Source organism: Myxine glutinosa, chromosome 11 (assembly GCF_964187855.1).
Source record: "Myxine glutinosa chromosome 11, kmMyxGlut1.1, whole genome shotgun sequence".
Classification (NCBI taxonomy): domain Eukaryota; kingdom Metazoa; phylum Chordata; class Myxini; order Myxiniformes; family Myxinidae; genus Myxine; species Myxine glutinosa.
In genome coordinates this window covers 137,328,485-137,344,695 of record NC_136271.1, presented here as the reverse complement: position 1 = coordinate 137,344,695, position 16,211 = coordinate 137,328,485, and the positions used below count along the sequence as shown (strand labels likewise).

The following is a 16,211-nucleotide window of genomic DNA, read 5'->3' as shown; positions in this document are numbered from 1 at the left end:
AGCCGACAAGATCTCCTCGGCAGGCCAGCACATCGGAGCGGCTACCTGGAGCCCGCCGCCGTCCAAGGCGACGCCCATGACGCCCGAGCGCCCTGCGCGGTTGGAGGCCGAACTGCCGGTGCAACTGGCGGCCGCCACTCCGCGCCGACCGCTTCCAACACGACGGCCGGGGCCTCCACCTGACCAGGCGTGGTGTCATTACCATGCCAGGTTCGGACACAAGGCTCGGACATGCCGACCCCCGTGCACTTTCGGCAAGTCGGGAAACGGCCGGGCCGGCGTTCATTACCAGCCATGAGCGCCGGCCACTCGGGCAACTTGCTTTTTATTAAGGACAAAGCGTCCGGGCGGCGTTTCCTTTGTGACACCGGCGCCCAACTGAGCGTCATACCCGCCTCCGAGCAGGACAGGCAGAACGCCGTTTGCGGCCCCTCCTTGGTCGCTGCTAATGGATCGGCCATACGCACCTTCGGCCCGCGCAACGTCACCCTCTGCTTCGGCAGCCAGCGCTTTCAGTGGACCTTTGTGACCGCAAGCGTCCCCGTGGCTTCGCTGGGCGCCGACTTCCTCTGCGCGCACGGGCTGCTGGTCGACGTCAAACGGCGTCGCCTTGTCAACGCCGAGACCTTCAGCTCCCTGGCATGTACGATGAGCAGCTCCGCGCCGACCGAACTGGCATGCGCCCTCCCGATGGCGAACGAGTTCGCTCTCCCTGCTCGCGGAATTCCCGGCCCTCACGTGGCCGACGTTTTCGGCCGTCCCAGTGCGACATGGGATCGAGCACCACATACCCACTACGGGCCCGCCGGTTTACGCCAGAGCCCGCCGCCTCGACCCGGCCAAGCTCACCGTGGCCAAAGCCGAGTTCGACGCGTTGGAGCGCCTCGGCATCGTGCGGCGCTCCGATAGCGCGTGGGCCTCACCACTGCACATCGTGCCAAAGCCGGGGGGCGGATGGCGCCCGAATGGCGACTACCGCCGCCTCAACGACGCTACCACCCCCGACAGGTATCCAATCCCGCACAGCGCACATCCAAGACTTTTCCGCCCGTTTGGCGGGACGGGTTATTTTTTCAAAAATTGACCTGATACGGGGATACCACCAGGTACCTGTCAAGCCGGCCGACGTCCCAATGACGGCCGTCATCACGCCGTTCGGCCTGTTCGAATTTTTGAGGATGCCGTTTGGCCTCAAGAACGCGGCCCAGGCGTTCCAACGCTTGATGGACGGCGTGCTGCGCGACCTGCCATTTCTTTTCGTCTATCTGGACGACATCCTCGTCGCCAGCACGTCCCGAGCCGAGCACCTCCTCCACCTCCGAATGCTGTTCGGACGCCTCAGCGAGCACGGCTTAATTGTCAACCCGGCCAAATGCCACTTCGGCACGACGACTGTTGACTTTTTGGGCCACCGCATCACCAAGACCGGGGCCATGCCGCTGCCGACCAAGGTCGAGGCCATCACTAAGTTCCCGCGTCCCCGCTCCATCAAGGCCCTGCAAGAGTTCCTCGGCATGGTGAATTTTTATCACCGATTCGTGCCCCGCGCTGCTCAGCTCATGCGGCCCCTTTACGAAGCCCTCCGGGGCAAGTCGGCCAAGCATGACATCGTCTGGTCCGCGGCCATGGACGCGGCATTCACGAGCGCGAAGCGGACCCTCGCCAACGCAACGCTGCTGGCTCACCCGGTGCTCAACGCTCCCATCGCCCTCACTACGGACGCCTCCAACTACGCGGTGGGCGCCGTCCATGAACAATGGGTGAACGGGGTTTGGCAGCCACTCGCTTTTTTCAGCCGGAACCTCCAGCCGAACGAGTTAAAATACAGCACGTTTGACCACGAGCTCCTCGGTCTATTCCTGGCCGTTCGCCATTTCCGCCACCTCCTGGAGGGCCGCCCGTTCACGGCTTTCGTCGACCACAAGCCATTGGTTTACGCAATGGCCAAAGTCACGGAGCCGTGGTCGGCCCGCCAGCAGCGCCACCTCTCCGCCGTGTCGGAATTTACCACGGACATCCGGCACGTCGCCGGCAAAGACAACGCCGTGGCCGACTGTCTTTCTCGGGCCAGCGCGAACGCGGTCCACCTCGGCGTGGACTTCGCGCTCATGGCGGCCGACCAAACCACCGACACCGCGGTGCAGGCCCTCCGGGCGGCGGACACGGGCCTCCGCCTGGCCGACATCCCCTTCGCGGACACTGTCCTGCTCTGCGACGTCTCCCAAGGCCAGCCTCGCCCCATCGTGCCCGTTACCTGGCAGCGCCGCATCTTCGCCTCCATCCACGGCCTTTCTCACCCGGGCCGGAAAGCTTCTCAGAAGCTGGTGTCGGCGCATTTCGTCTGGCACGGCCTTCGACGGGATGTCCGCGACTGGGCCAACGCCTGCACGGCCTGCCAGCGGGCCAAGGTCCACTGCCACACCCAGGCCCCGCTGGCACCTTTCACCATGCCCGAACGGCGTTTCGACCATGTCAACGTGGACCTGGTTGGCCCCCTTCCCCCTTCACGGGGTTTCACACACCTGCTCACCATGGTGGACAGGACCAGCAGGTGGCCGGAGGCCGTTCCCCTCATTTCCACCACCACCACCACCACCGACGTGACACAGGCTTTCATCGCCACCTGGGTCGCCCGTTTCGGCGCACCGGCAGACATCTCTTCGGACCGCGGTCCGCAGTTCACCTCCGAGCTGTGGGGCGCGGTCGACCGCAACCTGGCAGTCCAGCTCCACCGTACCACGGCCTACCACCCCCAAGCCAATGGGTTGTGCGAGCGTTTTCACCGCTCCATGAAGGCCGCGCTCATGGCCGGCCTTCAGGACGACTGGGCCGACCGGCTCCCGTGGGTCCTTTTGGGCCTCCGCACGGCCCCCAAGGAGGACCTCCAGGCGTCCACCGCCGAGCTCGTCTACGGCCAGCCGCTCCGCGTCCCGGGCGAGTTCGTGCCCGACGCTATCAGTCCCTGGTCCGCAGCTCGCCAGCGTTCGGCACTCCAGGAGGCCGCCCGACGATTTGCCCCCGTGCCAACGTCCCGCCACGGTGGCCCCCAGTCCTACGTCCCCCCAGCGCTTCGCACGGCGGAGTACGTCTTTGTGCGTCATGACGCACACCGGGGGCCACTTCGGCCGCCGTACGACGGGCCCTTCCGGGTCCTGCGACGGGACGACAAGTCATTCGTCATCGACTTCGGCGGCAGGGCGGACTGGATTTCAGTGGATCGCCTCAAGCCGGCGCACGTGGACGTCGACCAACCACCACGGTTGGCCCTTCCTCCGCGGCGAGGCCGCCCCCCGTCCACAGTTCCCCCCGCTCGACCACCCACCACCACATCGGACCCCCCCCCCCCCCCCACGACCCTCCATGGGTCGCTTCGGCCGGGTCATCAGGACCCCCCTTAAATTGACCCTGCCGGTGCAAGTCGATTCTGGAGTGGCGTGTGTAGCGGTTACCACTGGGTGTACACAATCGCCTTGCACCTACCAAGGACGTGGCCAGGGAGCAATCACCATGCCGGGCTCGTCCAGGCCTCCCGGACATGCCCAGACGCGCCTCTCCCGGGCATGCCCGGACTCGCTGTTCCCGGGCTCGCCCGAGCCTCCCGGGCACGCCCGGTCTCGTCTTTCCCGGGCATGCCCAGACTCGTCTTTCCAGTGCTCGCCCAGGACACCTGGGCATGCCCGCTCTCACCTTTCCAGGGCTCGCCCAGGACGCCCGGGCATGCCCGCTTTCGCCTTCCCAGGGCTCGCCCAGGACGCCCGGGCATGCCCGCTCTCGCCTTCCCAGGGCTCGCCCAGGACGCCCAGGCATGCCCGCTCTCGCCTTTCCAGGGCTCGCCCAGGATGCCCGGGCAGGTCCAGACTCGCCTTTCCAGGACTCGCCCTTGACGCCCGGGCATGCCTGCTCTCGCCTTTCCAGGGCTCACCCAGGATGCCCGGGCAGGTCCAGACTCGCCTTTCCAGGGCTCGCCCAGGACGCCCGGGCATGCCCGCTCTCGCCTTTCCAGGGCTCGCCCAGGACGCCCGGGCAGGTCCAGACTCACCTTTCCAGGGCTCGCCCAGGACGCCCGGGCATGCCCGCTCTCGCCTTTCCAGGGCTCGCCCAGGACGCCCGGGCAGGTCCAGACTCGCCTTTCCAGGACTCGCCCTTGACGCCCGGGCATGCCCGCTCTCGCCTTTCCAGGGCTCGCCCAGGATGCCCGGGCAGGTCCAGACTCGCCTTTCCAGGGCTCGCCCAGGACGCCCGGGCATGCACGCTCTCGCCTTTCCAGGGCTCGCCCGGGCAGGTCCAGACTCGCCTTTCCAGGGCTCGCCCAGGATGCCCGGGCATGCCCGCTCTCGCCTTTCCAGGGCTCGCCCAGGACGCCCGGGCATGCCCGCTCTCGCCTTTCCAGGGCTCGCCCAGGACGCCCGGGCATGCCCGCTCTCGCCTTTCCAGGGCTCGCCCAGGATGCCCGGGCAGGTCCAGACTCGCCTTTCCAGGACTCGCCCTTGACGCCCGGGCATGCCCGGTCTCGCTTTTCCCGGGCAAACGCTCCGGCATAATGTGTATATATATTGCTGCCCGATAAACGGGCTTTTCAGAGTACCCGAGTTTGATACGTGCAATAAAGCAATTCGGACGAATTTCCATCTTTGGTCGCGTCAATCCTTCCGACTCGCGTTGGAGCATAGCTCCTTCAGTGCTATAATTACGACGTCATAATTCGACAGGGACAACGCTTAGTCTGATCAGTTTGAAATTTATTGAGCGTGATCTATGCAACAATTATTTAGAGAATATAAATTTATGATGTCATCGCTCACGTGGTCTGGCAGCCATATTGGATCAAAAAAAAAAAACGTTCAAAAATAGAAGAGTTTTCTCACACCAAGTTGACTGCGCAGGGTAAGTATTCTATGAATACCATCTAGTTTTTATTTTTGACCTCCGCCACCAAAGGTGTATGGAGGTTACGTTTTCACCCCTGTCTGTTTGTCCGTTTGTCTGTCTGTCTGTCCATTTGTGAACAGAATATCTCAAAACGTTGTGGATGGATTCGGACGAAACGTGGTGGACAGGTTGGGTGTCTGACAAGGACGATTAGATTCGATTTTGGTGAAGATCCGGATCCGGATCCAACTAGTAGAATTTTTAAAGTGATTCTTCACCATTGAGTGACATGGCCAACCAGGTGGAGGTATGCTCTCTACCGAATGTCGTTCTAGTGTTATGCATGTGTTTACGATTTTTAATATAAATTTTAATTTACGGACGCTTTCCGACGGTTTTGTGATTTGTTCCCGGGGTGCCGGTACCGGCTTCGATGTCCGTGGGCCCGCCAAATTTCAGCTTTCTACGACACCCGGAGGTACTGAACATTAATATCAGTTAATCAGTGGTTAGTATAAGATTTTTACGTATTCGGTGTATATATTCCTCTTTGTAAAGCAGCACCTCCTAGAGGTAGTAATCAAAGCAGCAACATGGCGCGACGGTTTTCAAATCGCACTGTGATCAAGGGAGCAGCACCGGAAGCGGAACAAGTGTAACACTAACTATCTCGAATCGGCGAAATTAATTTGATTCAATCATATCTGTCGAACGCAATCTCAAATACAGTCCTGAAGTTCAATTTCGCTGACGGTAGCGTGTAATGTAAAATAAGTGTCTGAATAAGGAAGCAAGCAATGACCGTGTCAGCGCCCAGACAATGAGCGAGCAGCAGTTGGGCGGAATTCTTCGGTTCGGAGACTCCTCGGAGAGCAAACCTTCGCCGCCACAGACGCAGCCACATGGTGGCGTTCCGCGAACTGCGACGAGGCACGGCCGGTCGGGATGTTCCGCCAGCCCAAGAAACTTTACGCATGCTGCTGCGGCCGGTGCATAGCATGCGCATCTGGTACAAAACGCCGCCCATTGCTCCACCCGGCTCCTTACCGTTGTTGGTGTTGTTGTTGTTTTAAGGGGTTACATCCTGAGACATCGTCGATCCCATTCACAAAAAAAAAGAAAAAAGACGTCATGCAGAGCACGATACATGCAATCTTCCCCACCCCGAAAAAAGGTTGCAATTGATTCAGCAAATTCTCCATTTCATCAAGATCAAAATTGATGATGTTGATCAAAGCTCGGGTCAATAGGATGAAAAGTGACGATTTTTAGATGAATATTGATGATTTTAGAAGTTTGCCCTGGAGTTGACCTTTGACTTTTTGACCTCAGAAATAGTTGGCCTGTTCTATTTCCAAGTCAATCGGATGAAAATTGACGGTTTTTCAGATGAAAATTGATGATTTTGGTATTTTGACCTTGGGTTGACCTTTGACCTCAAAACTAGTATGTTTCCCAATTTAGTGACGCAATATACAAATGCTGTTCAAATTCCAAGTCAATCGGATTTAAAATGGCGATTTTAGAAATTTGACTTCCAGATTACATTTGCCCTTTGACCTCAAAATCAATAGGCTCCTCAATTGTGACGACCTCTACAACTTGGTGAAGTTTCATGAAGATCGGTTGAAAATTGTGACCTGTAGGCGACTGACATACAGACTGACAAATAAACAAGAAATATGTTGTGCATAGCACGATATTTGCAAAAATCCCTAAAATAAGTTGTTGGCCTCTGATGACCTCAAAAATAATTGGTGGTTCAATTCAGTGACCTGTTATGCAAATCCTTTTAAAAGTTCAAGTCAATCGGATGAAAATTGAGGATTTTATAAATTTTTCCTATGTTGACCTTAAAAATGGTTGGTGGTTGAATTCAGTGACCAGATATGCAAATCCTCTTCAAATTTCAAGTCCATCGAATGAAAATTTAGGATTTTAGAAATTTGACAAAGTTGGTGACCTACATTGCCTATGTTGACCTATTGTCATTTTTACCCCAAAAACAATGGGCTTCTTGCTTATGACCATCTCTACCATTTGGTGAAGTTTCGTGATGATCGGTTTGGAATTGTGACCGGTAGGCCGGTGACAAACAAATAGACAGACAGACAGAACCACAAACGCAACCGACCAATTTACTTGAAAAATCTTCGATTTTACAAGTAACAAACATACAGACAAACAGAGAGACACGGCTCCTTTTTATTACACACTTTTATTTAATTTCATCTGAACTTTGTTTGTCGCATTTCAAATCTTTGAGCCGTTCGTTTTCTCGGTTACATACGTCACAGAGAGCTGAAATTTGGCCCACGGTACTCTTTTCTGGTACATTTTCATCGATCAAAATTTAATTTAAAAAATTAAAATAAAATAAAAGTGTGTAGCCCGAAAACATGTTTTTTCGTTTACTTGGATAATATTGTTACGGTTCCGGGGGACGGCACTCCCCTTACCGAGGGGGGTTTATTCCCCTCGTCTTTTTAAGCTGGCCGTCTCTGCCGGTCCTGGAAGTATGACGTCACTTCTGGCCGATGGTACGTAGGGTCGGTCGTAAGCCCAATTAATCTTGATACCTAAGTATTACCACCGGCCGTCAGCGAGGAAATACTCCCGCCCGTGCCGCAGCGTAATTGATGGATTGCGCCGAGCGAAGCGAACTGCGGCACGAGCCGTTAACAATGACTAAACCCGATTGCGAAGTGGTTCGGCCAAAATCGTGCCACAGGTACTCAATCGGGAAATCACTAAAGCGATCGGATGAGAAAGAAACCAAAGTAAGGAGGAACATGTATTTATTATTAACTATTTACACAACCAAAGAAACCAAAGGAGAGGAAAAGAAACGAAAGTAATTTACAGAAGACACAGCGCAATTCTTAAACAGGCTTAACTTATTCCCAGGGACAAGACAAACAGGACAAACTCACGTACACTAATGGGGGTTCTCAGGCAGGAATGGCTGGAGGGATGAGAAGGCAGACGGTCCACAGAACGGGTGGCAGGGAGGTCCGGGAATCGCGGCACACCGTTGGTGTCCCGCGGGCACGCACTTGTTCTTGGTTCAGTCGCGAAAACCCCCGGTCATCAGCCTCCTTATGCGTCTCTCCAGTGCTCCTTTCTCGTGTGCCTCTGAAGCTCATCCGCTCGTACCTTCTCCTTGCTTGTCTGCGCGTCTCTGCCTCATGCGTCGTCTGGTGGGGGGCTTGCGCCCAGGGTTTTATATCCACCCCTGTGGAACCTTCACGAACCTGCTAGATCTTTTTGTCCACGCCCTCTCAAGCCATGCCACCGATTCCTGGTTGGTCATTAGGGGGCTCCCTGGCTCCACCTTTGATGACGAGGTGGGGCCATGCCCTTCTTCTCCGAGATGACCTCATGGGCAATGGAGTTTTGCAGATGCTGAAAACAACCCAAAGCAGTAGCGGCGAACGCCGCCGTACTGGCGCTTTTAGGAGGCCATGGGGATATCGCAAGGGATCCTATCTTATTTGATTTGATGCAACGGAGAGTCAACTATTGGAAACATAGCCTTACCTGGAACACAGAATAATGATATAACTATAGAGAGGTCCTATGGTGTCCTACGTGTTGCAATGTGGACTAACTAAGGTGCAATTTTTTCAATTAACAGCCAATTAAGGGGAAATGCACACAGGGGTTTATTTATAAGGGAATTTACTACTAAATTTACATGTGAAGGTTCTAAAAACCGCAACAATATAGATGTTTGTCTGCGAGTCCGATAACTCGCGAACGCTTTCAGCTATCTTTGACAAACCTTACCAGAGGCTCCCGAAGGAAATAAGGGAAGCTGTCAATGTTATTTGACTAAATATTTCAAAGGTCAAGGTGACGTTGACAGTGACGTCATTTTCATCAAACAGGTACGCGTTGATTGACAAGCAAAAGTGTTTGCAGCGTTGACAAGTCCTTATTCCTCTGGAAGTCCTGGATCCTCTTCGCTGGTTCCTTGAGCATGGTGACGTCACGCTGTGAACATGGTGACGTCACGTTAGCATGCATTCCAAAATCTCCTCCTTTACTTTCCCTCCCGTTTCTACTTGTTCCTCTTCAATTTCCGTTATCTCCCTCTTCACTGACGACAAGCTTGACTTTGGAAAATAAACAAATCAGATGCTTTCATTTTTCATTGATAGAAATCGTTCCTGAGCCACTGGCGGGAAAGATATCGTCAGACGACCTCGACAATGTCGCACGCTGGAGGACATGTTATTTATTTATTTATTTGCCATGGGGTGATGCACTTTGAATGTATCTGTACCGTACATGTTATTTATCGGTTTTGGTCCTATCACTATCAATGGTGAAGAATCACTTAAAAAATTATCGTATGCGGATCTTCACCAAAATCGAATCAATTCTTCCTTGTTACACACCCAGCCTGTCCATCACGTTTCGTCCAAATCCGTCCATAACCTTTTGAGATATCCTGTTCACAGACAGACAGACTATATTAATTTTTTTCAATGTCCTTTTTACTTGTGCTGCACATTTTACCACTTCTAATAAAACCAAAGAATGCCATTTCCGTAATCATCTTATCTACATAATGAATTGCACCATCAGTTTGGCATTACTTTATCCAGCCGAGAGAATGCAATATGTCAACTCGACAGTATGGGCGGTGTATTGGCGGTGGTCCCTTGATTTGTGTTCGGTCGTATCTCGTGAATGTAGAATTCGGCGTTTTCCTGTTTTGGGGAAAAAGTGATTTTAAACGTAATTTATTTTTAACGAGTGTTAAAATATTGTATTTGGCCAATGATTGTTTTTGGTTAAAATACGCTCAAAGACACATCGGAGACAGGAAGTGAAGTTGGGATTTCCCTGTGAGGCGCTGTGTTTGTTGAGATTTTATCATGTTGCGGCGATTGCGGATTAAAACCCCGGTGAGAGACTGAATCGGGGTTTCTCTGGTTCCTAATGACTTGGGCCTGATCGAGGAAGGTATTCTGGTTGGTGGTACCACTGTGCAAGTTTTGGGGGATACACCGAGACGTCTTTGTATCATAAATTGGTGTTTTTGGACATCTCGGGATATTTCTTGATTAAGCTTCTAGCTTCTAGCAACTTGAACACTTGTAGCGAAGGGTTTTTTTTAATTCGCGCTAATTTTGAGGCTACCAAGGTGATGATCGGTCGTGAGTTCGCCCACGAAAGTGTAGCACGCTTGCTGACTGATTGAATGGGATGTCCCGGCTAGGATAACCCCAGGTGTGTTCAGTTACTAGGTTTCTTGTAGAGCACTCGCCAAGTGGCTTAAGTACTCAATCAAGCACTCCATTCAAAACGGTTGATAAGGAACGACTGGCTTGGCAAGCGCTAGCTAGCTGCTTGGTAACGGAACACACCCCTGCTCATGAAAAATAAACTATGAATTTTTAAGTAAACTGAGATTTTAAGTATTTAAGGTTACAAGTGAATTACATAAATATATATATATACATGGGAGAAAAATAAATTGCATTCAACTAAGAAAAATTACTTGTTTGCTTTTTTATCTTATTAAACTCTGTCATATCATATCACTCAATTTTGTGGTTTGTGCATCTAATTTGCATATTAATTATCGACTCAAATAAATACATTACATTTCATCGTTTTTGTCCAAACTTTTGAATTCATTATTCAAATTGATTTAGATATGGAGTATGTATGTATTGGGTATTGTTTTTAAGAGCATTGTATCATGAACTAACCAACATGTATAGAGCCAGAGGTTCCTTATTAAAAAATACATTCAACATTTTGTAAAATCATAAAATAATCAGATTTTAAGTATTTAAGTAAACTGGGATTTTAAGTATATAAGTAAACTGGGATTTTAAGTAGTTAAGTAAACTGAGATTTTAAGTAATTACGGTATGTAAACGGAGATTTCAAGTACAGCAATACCCCGTTTTACGCCATTTCAACCTACGTCAAATCCGACTTTACGCCACTCTTCTAGAGTAAATTTCAGTTCAGCGAACGTCATTATGTGCGACTTTACATCACTCCGACATCATAATAGGAGGACGTGAAAAAAAAATATTTAAAATAAATGAAATAGTACATAAAAATTAACAATAAAAGAAGCTCTAAAAGAAGCTCTTTCGCTCTTTCACGAGCCTCGATCTTGTATACAAAAAAAAAAAAAAAAAAAAAAAAAGCTAAAAAGACCAATTTAAAATACAATAAAAAGCACATTAAAATATAAAAAAAATGTACGTATACGTATGCGTAGCTGCTGATTCTCATTCAAAACAAAGGCGACGCATATGCATTTTATCCTGTGCTGTGGTCACGTGCTTGCTTTGCCTTTCGCTGTTATTTTTGTGATTATTCCTTTACTGTGTAAAGGTTCCTTCACTGTGTAAAACAACCAACGCAACGTGGCAACGGCGAAACATGACGATGCCGGCTCGGACAACCGTGACCGTGTCATGCCTCGAGCCGGGGTGCCTCGTCGGGCACCTCGCCGATATCCGGCGTCGACGAACCGATCGACGTGTTCATGTGCACATGTGCATGGATTTGCAAATGCCTGCCTGTACGTCATTTCTGCGTATATCACATCGTCTAAAAAAAAAAGAAGCACGCAACTTCGGCCGCTCGAGGAAAGACGGGGCACGTCTACGACTAGGAGATGAGCGTCGATCCCCGGGGCGGCCGGGTTCACGGAACCCTGAGCTCGTTCGTTCGTCACAGACGACACGACACAACCACCGGTGAAACTGCTCGGACACGTTGGGTAAAGCATGCCGTGGTGAAGCGGGCCGCGGAGCCACTTGGCACACAAGCCAGCTCACGGTCGACACGGCCGTGCCGGTCACCCTGTTCGAGGAGAAGACCCGACCGATAGAAAACAACGGAGGGGCTCCCGACGGGGAGCGGCAAAGATTCAAGGCGAAGCCGCAGCCTCCTCCAGTTATTTACTCTAGTTTTACGGTGTTTGTCTTCATTTTAAGGCATTACGCCCGGTTTACGTCAAAAAGCGAGTTACGTCACGGCTTATGGAACCAATTAATGACGTAGGCCGGGGTATTGCTGTATTTATGTAAACTGAGATTTTAAGTATTTAAGGAAACTGAGATTTTAAGTATTTAAGTAAACTGAGATTTTAAGTATTTAAGTAAACTGGGATTTTAAGTGCTAGTACACCCGCTCACTATGGGAGTAGCGGAAGGGTCATTCCTCTTTGGGATATATAGATTACAGTCGATCTATTGTCGAGTCTCAAGAACATTGGGTGTGTGTTCATTTACCAAGTTTCATTTGGAGAGATCACCAAGTGGTTTAAGAATTCGAGCAAGCACTCCATTCAAAACCGTTAAGGAACGGCTGGCTTGGCTTGGTAAATGAGCACAACCTGGACTTCCTCCCTTTCAGTTTCGTGTTAAACAGCAGGAGCGAGTTTCAAAAGTTTGCTACGAAAAAGCCACGTTAGCGGCAAAAGGCCATGTCATTAACCCAACACTTGTGGGGTATATAGAGTACAGTAGATCTTCCTTCAGTTCTGTAAGTAAAACTTCCCTCACCGATGTCGGGATTCCTCCAAATTTCTTTATTTAGTGTTATAAACAGAATTGGCGACTTTAGAAAGCTAATCGTACGTGTTTGTGGTTTATAATATTTTTACTTACTGGTAGAGGCAGTTTCTCCCACGAAAATGCCATGATAAGCTATTTGTAAACGTTGGCTCGACGTTTGTTCAAGGAGGAGGTGGGATATTATTGGTATTATTGTTTTGCAATAACATTAATATTATGCTGTTATAATTCGTTTTTTTATTCAAAGCGGCCTTGGAAAAACACCATGATAAAGCTAACTTAACATGGATATACACCTCAACACACAACCCCATTGACTGCAATGGTGGGAAAAACCCACTCGGGGGAGAAAACTCCCTTGGGGAGTGGCAAATGAATGCGCTGCAACCTTCATTGTGCAACCCTTAATCATTCTGTCAAGTTTGGTTGAGATTGGATATGTATCGCAGTCAAAAAAATCATCATCATCATCATCATCATCATCATACAGACACCAAATGGCGTATTTTAGTATGATTTAAGTAAACTGGGATTTTAAGTATTTACGTAAACTGATATTTTAAAGTACAGTATTTGAATTTGCCCGAGATGGCTTCTGGACCATGCTTCGTATGCCAGCGTGTACATGGACTATGTCTAACATCTCCTTCTCTTTTCTTGAAAGATTGATTTATTATGCAAAAAAAAAAAAAAAAATTCTCTTTTTATGTGAGAATGTATGAATATTTCATTGTGGAAAGTGTTCTTCGTTATGTTTTATTCTGCATTATAATCATCTATATATGAAAGGAGTTGAGTGTGCGAGTTCAACCCATTGGTTGGACAGTTCGTCTGACTCGGCCCACAATTTCTATATTTTTTATTTTTTGAACTTTACAATTTACTCTTTAGAACCCTTTAGGATATTTTTTGAATACATAGTCGAGGCTCGTGAAAGAGCTATTATTACAAGTACACTGAACATAACAGGATGCAAAGTCAACAGTAGAGAGAGGCCAATATAGAGGGAGACTTGGATAAACAAAGGGTGTTGGGAGGAGTGGGAGCAGGAGAGGATGCATCGGGTGGACAAGATGGATACAGAAGGAAACTCCAAGGAGGGAAAACTGGAAATTTGGATGGAGGAGGTATTGAGGAGGAAGGGGAATGGACTGTTAACAAAGGTAGAATTTACATCTTCCGCTGTGTCAACGTGGGAATGCCATTTGCCTTTATGAGCAGGAAGAGGTCGAGAGTAAAGATGGGACAGCTTTGGAAGGGGAAGTGGGGAGGTTGAAGCTTTGGTGTTGGTGTGGGGAGGAGGCAGGGGGAAGAGAGCAAAGATGAGACAGAGTTTGGAGGGGGGGGGGGGTGTGTGTGTGTGTGTGTGTGTGTGTGTGTGTGTGTGTGTGTGTGTGTGTGTGTGTGTGTGCGCGCGCGTGATTGCAGGGTGTGTGTGTGTGTGATTGCAGGGTGTGTGTGTGTGATTGCAGGGTGTGTGTGACTGACTGCAAGGGGGGGGGTATAGCCAACACTACCGTACATTATTTACTTTGCCAGCACAGTACACAGACAATGATTGTGTCATGTGCAAGCTCCGATTGTACGGGTACACGTTGTGACTCCTTCGAGTTCGGTCAGTCAGAATGTTCAGAAACACCTGTCAATCAAATCTGTAAAGTTTTCGTAGCAGAAATATGTTTTTTTTAATGGTAAACAGCATCACAACCGAAATAAGACAAAACACAGTACCGGTACAGAGAATATTATGGGACAAATAGCATCCCAGGTAGGTATGAAACGGGACGTGTTATTTCAGTATAAAACAGGACTATCCCGTAAAATATGGGGTAGCTGGTCACACTGGGGTCAGCATGCCAGCCCAATTGAGTGCATGCATGTGTGTGGTGGCCAGGATGTTGGACGAGTGATTGCAGGTGCTTGTGTAGCTTGCTGGCCAGGTGAATTTGTGTGCAAGTGTGGCAGGCTGTCATGCTGGTTGGGTGAGTGTGGGTACGAATGTGGTGTCTGTTTGAATACGACAATCTGACTTTCTGTGCATGTGATAAAACTCCAAAGTTAGCTTTCCTTGACAATTTGGCTGGTGTGCTGTGTATTGATAGGGTGGTGGTCGTCAGGAAGAAGCAGACGGAGATCCTGAACATGCATCGTCGGAGGTAGGCTGGCCTATAGAAAATGGTTTCTCATTGTTACTTTGCACACATTCTCAACAATTCTGGCAAGTAATGGTTTCTTTTCCACTCCCATATGAGCCTTCTAGGTCAGAGTATTCCAATTGTAGTACCATAGTAACGATAAAGTGCTCTCGTTCAACTGCAGTACATACTGCAGCTGAGCTGATAATGAGTGTCACCAGAAGTCGGCCATGACTTGACCGAACTAGATGACTAGATAGATCTACACTGATAAATTGGAAAAAATGTAGTTGGACTTCCTTTCTACTATAGTTAATATACGCTTTGTAAAATGGTAACACAACACTTTTTTCTTTTTCTTTTTGTATACTGAATCGAGGCTCGTGAAAGAGCTAACATTTATTTCACAAACAAATCAACCAGACAAACAAAACATACAAAAAGAGGGAGCGGAAGACAAGATGGGGAGAGGAGGGGAAACACACAAATACAACACCTGAGAGCAGGGAGAAGCGCAGGAGGGAGAGGGCCTGGGGGGAGGAGGCGTGGGAAGGGGGGGGTGGGGGGGGGGGGGAGAGGTGTAAAACACAAGGAGACCAAGGACTTCCAGGACAGAAGTTGGTATTTCAAAAAAGTGTAGGATTTGGGGTGAAATTAGCGGGGGTAGAAAAAGATCAAGGTTTTGGATGGGGGAAGATAAGAGATGGTGGTGAACAGCTGTTTTAAAGACCTGGAGGGTGGAGTGGGATTGAAGAGAGCGAGGGAGTTTGTTCCAGAGGCGGGAGAAAAGAGGAATGAAGGAGTGAAGGTGAGCAGAAAGATTTCACTTCAATACAACTACAGATCACTACAGTACCACTGTAGTTATTCTTTAGTTAACTACAGTATCACCAATGTCCTGCTTTATCTCACTGCAGTATCACTGCAGTTTCAGTCACCTCACTACAATATTGTTTTACCACCTAAAATCTTCCTTGGCACTTCTCCAATACAACCATCAATAAGGCAATTTTAAAATAACATATGAATGTTAAACGAGACGTTTTGCGCACGTGCTGTGTGTGTGTTTACACTGACTCGCTTCTGATCAACTTTTAACCTTTTAACCTGCCATTTAATCTGTGATTCAAATCGTCTTTTAAATATAATTTTCAGCATTTGGATGAAAGAGTGGCAATTTCAAAATGGTTAACCATAAACGTTCTGTTCTTGAATGCAAATTGTAATTACGAAAATATATGAATACGAGAAATATCCGTGGAAGAGACTAGTCGAGTTTGTATCATTCCTTGTTTATACAATTGGATAGCGACGGCTGTGGATATAACACACACACACATGCACACACACACTTCTCCTTTCACCAACAGATGCAAAAATCTAGTATAATTTATCTTGTGGCCCTGGAACCAAACCATAAATATATATTGATTTTAATAACAGCACTCACAAATCTGTCTTGCCATCGTGAGCACTAGTACGTGTGCCTGCATAACAGGGTTTCATCTGCCCCATGTGCATGCTCGCACACAAGTCAGCCGAGGACCTGTTCCAGCACTACGAGGCTGAACATGGCCAAGGAGGAAAACCTGCTGAGGTCGACAAATTGAGCCAGTGGGTAACCTTGTACTCATGCACATTTGCACCG

General features: G+C 49.4%; 2 protein-coding genes across 6 annotated transcripts in view; one reads left to right on the top strand and one right to left on the bottom strand.

Moving 5' to 3' along the window:
* The window catches only part of HEMK1 (HemK methyltransferase 1, mitochondrial release factors N(5)-glutamine), a 76,246-nt gene extending 70,320 nt beyond the window's left edge, over window positions 1-5,926 (bottom strand). For 2 of the 3 annotated variants that reach the window (XM_068130947.2, XM_078765902.1), the window contains exon 1: window positions 5,672-5,920. In XM_068130947.2, coding sequence (XP_067987048.1) covers window positions 5,672-5,896 — 225 coding nt within the window. In that variant the 5' untranslated portion in view covers window positions 5,897-5,920. Of the gene's footprint in view, window positions 1-5,671 lie in introns of all 3 variants that reach the window. The other variant, XM_068130945.2, reaches the window with a different exon arrangement.
* A 3,752-nt stretch (window positions 5,927-9,678) lies between these two features.
* EEA1 (early endosome antigen 1) overlaps window positions 9,679-16,211 on the top strand; it is a 77,684-nt gene continuing 71,151 nt past the window's right edge. Inside the window, exons 1-3 of one of the 3 annotated variants that reach the window (XM_068130925.2) lie at window positions 9,679-9,785; window positions 14,531-14,584; window positions 16,062-16,177. In XM_068130925.2, coding sequence (XP_067987026.2) covers window positions 9,756-9,785; window positions 14,531-14,584; window positions 16,062-16,177 — 200 coding nt within the window. In that variant the 5' untranslated portion in view covers window positions 9,679-9,755. Of the gene's footprint in view, window positions 9,786-13,481; window positions 13,556-14,530; window positions 14,585-16,061; window positions 16,178-16,211 lie in introns of those variants that run through there. The other 2 variants (XM_078765900.1, XM_078765901.1) reach the window with 2 other exon arrangements.